Below are 8,678 nucleotides of genomic sequence, written 5' to 3'. Positions count from 1 at the left end.
TGTAATTTTAAAGACCTTCTGAGCATGTTGGACCTGTTAACCACAAGTCAGCAGTTTGAGCCCACCTGTTTGTCCTCAGGAGGAAGATGAGGCTGTGTGCTCTGTAAAGATTTTTAAGTCTTTCATTCCTAGAAAGTCAATTCTACTCTGCCGTATAGAGTCAGCGTGATGGCAGTGAGTTCTGTTTTGTTTTGGTTGCACATGATTCTGGTGGTCTGTTACATTGGAGCCTGTTCACCCAGCCATACCTGCTACCAAATGGACCCGGTGGATGAAAAAATGAAGATCTGAAAAAATCTTGATGAGATGGAATGATAGACAGAATCAAACAAAATTGGATTGGAAGGAGAGGTGTACAAGTGCAAGGTGGTTTGATCTATAGTTTCAGACACACATGCACAGTGGAATGAAGGTTGGTTTTGTTTTTTTTTTAATTAGGTAGACTATATTGTTTAATGGAACCATCTGAAATAGATTTTTGGCCATTTTCATATAGTTTGAGCTAATGGAACGTGTTATACTATTGCGAATGAGTTAGTGATACAGGAGGAGACTGGTGGAACAGTATTGAGTATTTAACCCAGTGGTTCTCAACCTTCTTAGTGCCGTGACCCTTTAATACAGTTCTTCATGTTGTGGTGACCCCCCCAACCATAAAATTATTTTCATTGCTACTTCATAACTATAATTTTGCTACTGTTATGAATTGGGCAACCCCTGTGAAAGGGTCTTTCAATCCCCAAGTCCCGACCCACAGGTTGAGAACCACGGATTTAACCAAAGAAACAAAAGTCTTTGAGCAGTTGAGAGAGAAAGGAATTCCACACCTTGGGTTGGCCTTTGAGGCAGGTGGTGGTGGGTGGGGCATTGAGAGGATGCCTTTATTCAGCTGTAACAGGAATGAAGGAGGTGGTGTGTAGATTCTACCTTGCATGATTGATCACAGTAACTCAAATCTCCAACCATTAGTGTCATATGTGGGGCTAATAATTATGTAATGTGTTTATGCCTAGACACATTGAGTGGTTTTATTCTTGGGGCTGTTTACAGATCCTTTTCTGCCCTGGTAGACTCTACATTTGTGCAGTTGAAAGTCTTTGGTATTAGCAGTTTTTTTCCTTTTCTGCAGCTCAGTTTTTCTCTATCACCAAATGCAGCATAAATCACGTATTGCTACCTCCGTCCCCACCCCTCAGCAGTGTACCACCGTGGCCTCTACAGCACTGATTAGCAAATCAGAGAATACAGTGTCTTTCTCACAAGTGATTTTCTTGCCCTACAGAAAATTGTCTTTTTCAATATTGCTGTCAGTATTCTTTTACTGGGCCGCATAATTGAAACATTTTCTATGATTTTAGTTTCTTTAATGCAGACTAAAGTACATCCCTTTCAGGTCACTCCACTCTTCTCTGTCACGTGCAGAATTTGCTTGCGAGGTGTTTATATTTCAAGAATTGAACTGTGTAGAGGGACGGAACTTTTATTCCAATGTGATATATAACATATTTTAAAAAATAATTATCATTAGACCACATGATGACATATCCCTGGGTCACAGTTTTCTCCATGCACATTTAGTACAGATTTCCAGGTCCAAAGGAAAACCAACTATAAACTCATTGCTATTGAGTGGTTTCTGGCTCACAGTGACCCTTTTAACCGGCCTAGAGTTGCCTCTGGGGGTTTCTGAGAGTATAATCTTCATGGGAATAGAAAGCCTCTTCCTTGGAGTGGCTGCTGGTTTTGAATTGCTGATCTTATGGTTAGCAGCCCAACACATCACTCACTATACAACCCAACTCCAAAAAATCAAACTCACACACATCGGGGCGATGCTGACTCAGGAGCCCTAGAGGACAGAGTAGTAGATAGAACTGCCTCTGTGTAGAAAGCCCCATCTTTCTGCCTCCCACTGCTGACCTTGCAGTTAGCAGCCCAAGGTGTGACCACTACACCACTAGGTTCTGATCATTAATTATACCTTTGAAGTTATAATAAGATTTAAAGCTGTCTATAGTACCCCTGGACTCCTTTTTCATGAAACACCTCCTATAATAGCTGCTTTGATACTACTCTCACAAATAGGTTATGGGACCAGGGCTGTAATAAAAATAGTTTTTGATGTTCATCCCCCTAGGAGGGGGTTTCAGTGTAAGATATGAAAAAAAAAATTTATAAATTATCAAGGGTTTATGAGGGGAGGTAGGGTGGAGAAAGGGGGAAAATGAGGAGCTGATACCAAGGGCTTAAGTTGAAAGAAAATGTTTTGAAAATGATGATGGCAACATATATATAAATGTGCTTGACACAATGGCTGTATGTACGGATTGTGATAAGAGCTGTAAGAGCCCCCCAATAAAATGATTACAAAGGGAAAAAAACTTTTTTGGAAGTTTTCCATCTCATTGCATGCTTGTTGGACTGTTGGTATATTTCTTGGTTCCTTGGCTCTAAAACTTTTCTTGAAGATTCAAGATGATCTGGAGAAATGTGGGCCTCTGTGTATTAATTAATATGTGGTCCGTTAAGATGCCACCATTATAAAGTCTAGTAGGATGATGACATGAGCCCAAGCTTAGGTCTTATTTCTGAGATAATGCAGTTTTACTACTGGGAAGAGTTAACTCCTTGTAATTCTGCTTGGAATCAGAAGAACTTGATTTACGGTGACCTGCTGTAATTGAAATTGGTAGCATTTCTGAAGTCGACTTTGTAGCTTTTGTATTAGAAATATTCAGCAGAATCCATCAGAAGTGATTTCTTTGAAAATGTCACAGTTCATTGGTAGTGTGATAATTAGTGAGGAAAAGTTTCTTCCTTTGATAGCCTGTTGGTTTTGTGAAAATATATACAGATGAGACTTCTGTGCACCTGGCTAAAATATTTTATCGTCTTTGAGTCACCTGTAGATGAGACCATGGGGCTTCTTTTGGTCATTCAACTGAGAACCATTCCTTGCCAACACCCAGGTGTGCTGAGAAAGGAGTGGATGTATGATACTCTTCAGCAGCTCTGTTGACCTGGAATCTTCATGGTTCAACTGGCTTTTTCTTAAGTCCTGAGCTAATATTGCGCTGATGCTTCAGGTTTCTTGTTTTTACTTGTAAACTGATGTTTATTCTCTCTTGCTTTTCAATTGGGGCAGTGGGGCTCATCTTGCAGGATTTCTGTGTGTAGCCTTTTCGTTTCCTGCTTCTGCATCTGCTGCTGAACAGGCTTCAGAGTTCCACCTGGTGCTGACGTAGTACAGCACCTTGGGGGTGATGGTTGCCTTAAAGGGCTACACCTTTGACACATAAGGGGCTATTTCTGTTACATGCTTCTAACTGGAGAGTGGATGTACGATACACTTCAGCAGCTTTGTTGACCTGGAATCTTCATGGTTCTGCTGGCTTTTCTTTTTCATCTGTCAGGTCTGTGGAAGGGACATGGCCATCTTGGGCGCTGCCTCTCCAACTCCAGAGCTTTGGGTCTCCATACCAGTGTTGGCTTTACTGTCTGTCTTTCGGAAGATAATTTGCTTCTAATTTTTGATTACCCTTTTTTATTTTATTTTAACATTTCTTCCCTAGTTTCTTCAGATTACTGTTAGTTCTCGCACTGCTTGGAAGACTGGCCTTGATGTCATAGAAATCAGACTGCTTGCTTTTCCCCTTTTGTAAAACTGACCTATAACCTTTGCCTCTTCATTGCTGCTCATCCTTTCCCCAGCTTGTCCCCACGCCCTATAACCTTTTCTATAATCCTATAACCCCTACCCCCTCACAAACCAGTTGCCTTTGGATTGCTCAGGCTTGCATGGAATGGGCTCTCACTGTTTGTCAAACCAGAACTGTGCCACACAGGATTTGCAGTAACTGATTTTTTAGAAATAGATCACCAGGTTCTTTTTCCCTGATGCCCCTTTGGGTGGACTTCAACTTCAAACCATTTGGTTAGCAGCTGAGTGTGTTAACTATACTGTCCTAGGATTTCCTCCATCACAAAATCAACACATTAACTTTAAGGAAGACTATAAATAAGCCCTAACCATGTTTACCATCTTGGTGCTTGGCCCTCATGTCTTTTGAAAAGGATATCATGTCATACCTACTATGTTAAAGCTGCTTTATCTCCTAGAAATACGTTTCCATATATTTTTGTTTTACTTCTAAATTTTTGAAAATGTTTCCATGATATAGTTGTAACCCTTCAGCAGCCTCCTGTTTTTCTTTTAGATATTTTCTCCTCATTTTGAGCCTTTCTTACTGTTTATACTTACTGGTGATAGACTGGTGACCAGGGTTGTTTGTTTACCTTTTCACACGTGTGCGCACGCAGATATGACTCTTTTTTAAGCTTGAATTTGGTCTTTTAAAACATGTCTCTAGGCTACTGGTAGTTATAATATCACTGGGGTATTCTGTGTTCATATAGGCAGAGAGCCATATCTTAATTATATTTGTCTTCTCAGTATGTAGCATTATGTCTGGCACACTGGATGTTCACAGGAGAATTATGATTGAGTTCCATAAATCTAAGGGTCATTTAACAATTATAGGAGTACTTGGAACCCAGTATATAGGGCTAATCAGACATTGTCCTTATTTTCATGATGCTTAGAATCCATAAGCTGAGGCAGTATTCTATGTAACAAGGTTTATATGATCGAGACAGCAAGTCTGTTAATGTGACGATCAATTAAAAAGTAGCAACAGCAACTAAAAGCACAGTATAGTAAAAGCGATATAAGTGATTTATACTGTGGCTGCTTGGTGGTGGTGGGGGCTATTCATGCCAGTCTTCTTAATATGTTTGGCTAATTTAGAGTTGAGTAAGTGATTTTTGTATAGATGGTATTTCTAATTTAGTTTTGTCCATGTTATGGATGGAAATGAAATGATCACCTTCAGGTTTGTGCATTGCGATTTTTCAAGTACCGTATATACTTGAGTATAAGCCAACCCGAATATCAGCTGAGGCACCTATTTTACCACAAAAACTGCCTTAAAAATGTGCTGAAAAACTCGGCTTATACGTGGTATATAGGGAACTAGAATTAATTATGTTTAAATGGACTATTTCATACCTGAGTATAATCTGCTTATCACTGTATTTAATGATTCCAGAGGCTGGCTTTTGGGTGGGTTTTGTAATAAGGAATAAACCCCAAATTTTTGGTGTATCTGTTGCACATTTTGAAATATGATTAAACGAAGATTGCAGCCATGGAAAAGATTTTCTGCTGTGAATTGGTGTTTCAACCCTGCCAGCTGTTCATGCTTTCTGCGATCCCACTTATAAAAGTGGAGAGTGAAGGGTGAGTGGCTGCCTTCTTGGGCAGGCACATAATTAAAAAAAAAATGTGTTTGCCTCAGCAGTGCTATATTAGAGTTTCATAAAGCTGCCTTTTTCTCCTTTATTGTAGGGCCAGCTCTCAATGTTGCAAGAAAAAATAGACCATTTGGAGCGTTTGCTAGCTGAAAATAATGAGATCATTTCAAATATTAGAGACTCAGTCATCAATTTGAGTGAGTCTGTGGAAGATGGTCCGAAAAGTTCACAAGGCAATTTCAGTCACGGTCCTGGCTCGTCTCTCCTGTCATCGCAGCAGTCCTCCCTCGCAATCGACCCCAAAGACTGTCTGTTTGCTTCACAAAGTGGAAGTCAGAATTCTGATGTGCAGGTGATGTATGCATTTATTAATAAATAATCACTGGGCTTAAAAACATTTTTTTCCCTCTAAAGAATTCATTCACTACCTGTTTGAACTCTTTAAGTCACTTAAACATTTTGGGTTCTAATTACTGTCTTTCTTTGTATAGTGATTTGATTAATCATGTGATAATTAATCAGGAGAAGGAGGAAGCTCTTTTTGCTCCCGTTAAGATTTACAGTTTTAGGACCCCATAAAGAGAGTCGCTGTGAGTTGAAATCCACTCCAGAGCTGTGGTTGTTGGTGGGTCAGTGGTGAGTGGTCATTAACAGATAAAAGTCTTTGGATCTTATTTTTGTCCTTATTTTACAGTTCTGTGAAGGGAGGTTTTTTTATTTTATAAATACATTTCAGGTTTTATTTCTGTATTGTTTAAGACCTTTGGTGGTTTAAATTTAGTCAGACTGTTTTAGCTTCTTTGGCAAGTAAGAGAAAACCCTACTGTCTAACTGTGATACCAGTATAGATCTCAAACAGTGTAGGATTTTTTTTCTTCTGGAATAGTGTTTGGTGTGAGGGAGAAGGAAATTTAAAGTTGTATCCTCCAACATGGAAGACACCGTCTACCTGTGATCACTGGAAAAGTGCTTCGTTTGAAGTGAGATGTGCTGTAGGTGTGGAGTACACGTAAGGTACAGAAGGCATGAACCAAAATGCCCAACTCATTGTCATCCACTCAGTGCTGACTCACAGCAACCCCTGTGGGTTTCTGAGACTAAAGGTTAGCAGTAATAGAAAGAAAGGCTCGTCTTTTTCTGAGGAACTGCTTGCAGTTTTGAACTGCCAGCCATGCGGATCACAGCCTAGTGTGTAACCATTTGACCACCAGAAGACATAGTAAACCCCAAAGGCTCTTGAAATGTTCTTTTTTAACAGTGATTATCTTGAGATAGTATTTTGAGTATATTGGGTACACTAGCATGTATAATTAAATTGATTTCACCTATTTTCAGTTTCACTAAAACATTTAAAATGACATGTTTGGCTTGCGTTATATTTCTATTGGGCAGGGTAGGGAAAACAAGAGCTAAGCTCATTGCCGTTGAGTTGATTCTGACCCAGGTGTTACAGAATTGAACTGCTCGAAGGCAGAGGAGTTAAAACGCAGATGCAGAAAGGACCTTTCCTTTTTTGTACTCAAGCTGTGTCACTCACATAGTTCTGTTCTGGCTGTTAGCAGAGGGCTGTGTTTAACTTTAGACCTGAAACTGGAACTTGATGGGAGGACCCTCGGGTGAATATTTTAAAGTCAAATCAAATGAGTTGGTTTCTGGCCTTGCTATAGAGCAGGGCTTTTCTGTAACTCCTCAGGGCATAGGACAAGGTAAAGTCTAGAGACCCTTGCTGACAGGCCAAGCCATGAGCTGGGGCAGCAGAGCTGACCATGTTTCGCTCTTGCAACCACAGCAGCTAATGTGTGACCAGACTCGTAGGATTAGAATCCTGTCCACTGCAAGGAGACCTGTTTCTGTTGGGCTTGGTTTTGTTTAGCATTTAATTAAGTAACTTTTAAGCACCTCATTCTTGCTCTCTCTGCCCTCGAGTTGGTTCTGACTCACAGTCACCGTCTAGGACAGAGTAGAACTGCCTCTGAGTTTCTGAGACTAAATCTTTACGGGAGTAACAAGTATCATCTTTCTCCCATGGAGCTTCAGATGGTTTTGAACTACCGGTATTGTAGTTATCAGCCCAGGTTAAGAGAACCACAAAGGTTTTGCTGTTTTTTTTCTAGTTCAAAAAGGTGTTGTAGAGCATACGGAAGGTATGGAGTAAGAAAGAGCTATGAGTGCTGTGGGGCCAAAGAAAGAACTGGAAGGAATAACAGAGACTGCTAACATATCCTCCAGTCCAGCTGGTTCCCCAGAGATTTATTGGCTCATCCATGGGAGGGTTTTATTTGTGAAAGTCTGAAGTTTCTTTCTTTTAAAAAAAATCATTTTATTGGGGGCTCATACAACTCTTATATCCATCCATCCATCCATCCATCCATCCATCCATCCATCCATTGTGTCGAGCACATTTGTACATTTGTTGCTATCAACATGTTCAAAACATTTTCTTTCTACTTGAGCCCTTGGTATTGGCTCTTCATTGTTTGCCCTTCCCTCCCCCCAAAGTCCTAAGTTTCATAGCCAGAGATACATGTTATTGCTTTAAAATATTCTGTATCCTCTTGCATAATTGACTTACTTTCTCTGAAAGCTAATATATGAGACTCATTTATATATTAATGAATTATTTTTCTACATTCTAATTAATTTTAATGTAATTTAACTTTAAAAAAAGATTGAGTGGCTGTGTTCTTTTTCACATTTAGTATTATAGAGTGTATGAAGACCAAAACTAAGTTAAAGATGATGTTTTGGTAGCATTTTTCCTTGGTGTCCAAGTGGATTATTAGTTACAAGGAAATCTGCATCAGAAGCTTAAACAGTATTTAAATACTTAAATGTTAAACCGAAAATTTAAAACATTCCTCCATTTTTAAGTGAGTACACTTAGTTAATCTTGTTGGTGCTTTATTTTTAGAGTTAAAAAGATAAGCATACATAAGCTGAAAGGATGCATTTTCATTCAGATATGGATTTTAAAAATATACTTACAGACTTCCAAAATCTCATTGAAAAATGGAATGAAAAAGTAATGAAATTTTTCATAACTGTTTTGAATCTTCCTACTATGAGGCTGATTATAAAGTGAAGACATTGTAAATAGAATAAAAAAATCACTTTCATTACTATATTTGAAGATTCAGAAACATTTTCTGAGTAATCTGATTTCAGCAGAATTTGTGTTTGCTGCTCAGTTCCTGTCACATTGTATTGGAAGTAAAACAAGAGAAGAAGGCAATGCATGAAACTATTTTATTAGAGGCAGGTGAGTGAGGGGAGACTTATCAGAGACTTCAGGACAGTCGTGCAGCACAAGTAGAATTTTTACGTTTTTAAATGATGATTAAATCGCCAGTTAACTTTTTTTTTTT

General features: G+C 39.1%; 1 protein-coding gene across 1 annotated transcript in view; it reads left to right on the top strand.

Moving 5' to 3' along the window:
- The window catches only part of MAN2A1 (mannosidase alpha class 2A member 1), a 206,580-nt gene that overhangs the window by 28,270 nt on the left and 169,632 nt on the right, over window positions 1-8,678 (top strand). The window contains exon 2 of the mRNA XM_004706587.2: window positions 5,408-5,665. Coding sequence (XP_004706644.1) covers window positions 5,408-5,665 — 258 coding nt within the window. The remainder of the gene's footprint in view (window positions 1-5,407; window positions 5,666-8,678) is intronic.

This window comes from Echinops telfairi, unplaced genomic scaffold (assembly GCF_000313985.2).
Source record: "Echinops telfairi isolate 266 unplaced genomic scaffold, ASM31398v2 ScPeMD7_7469;HRSCAF=8507_1, whole genome shotgun sequence".
Taxonomy (NCBI): Eukaryota; Metazoa; Chordata; class Mammalia; order Afrosoricida; family Tenrecidae; genus Echinops; species Echinops telfairi.
Note: the sequence above shows the minus strand (reverse complement) of the source record. Positions and strands in the feature narration are given on the sequence as shown.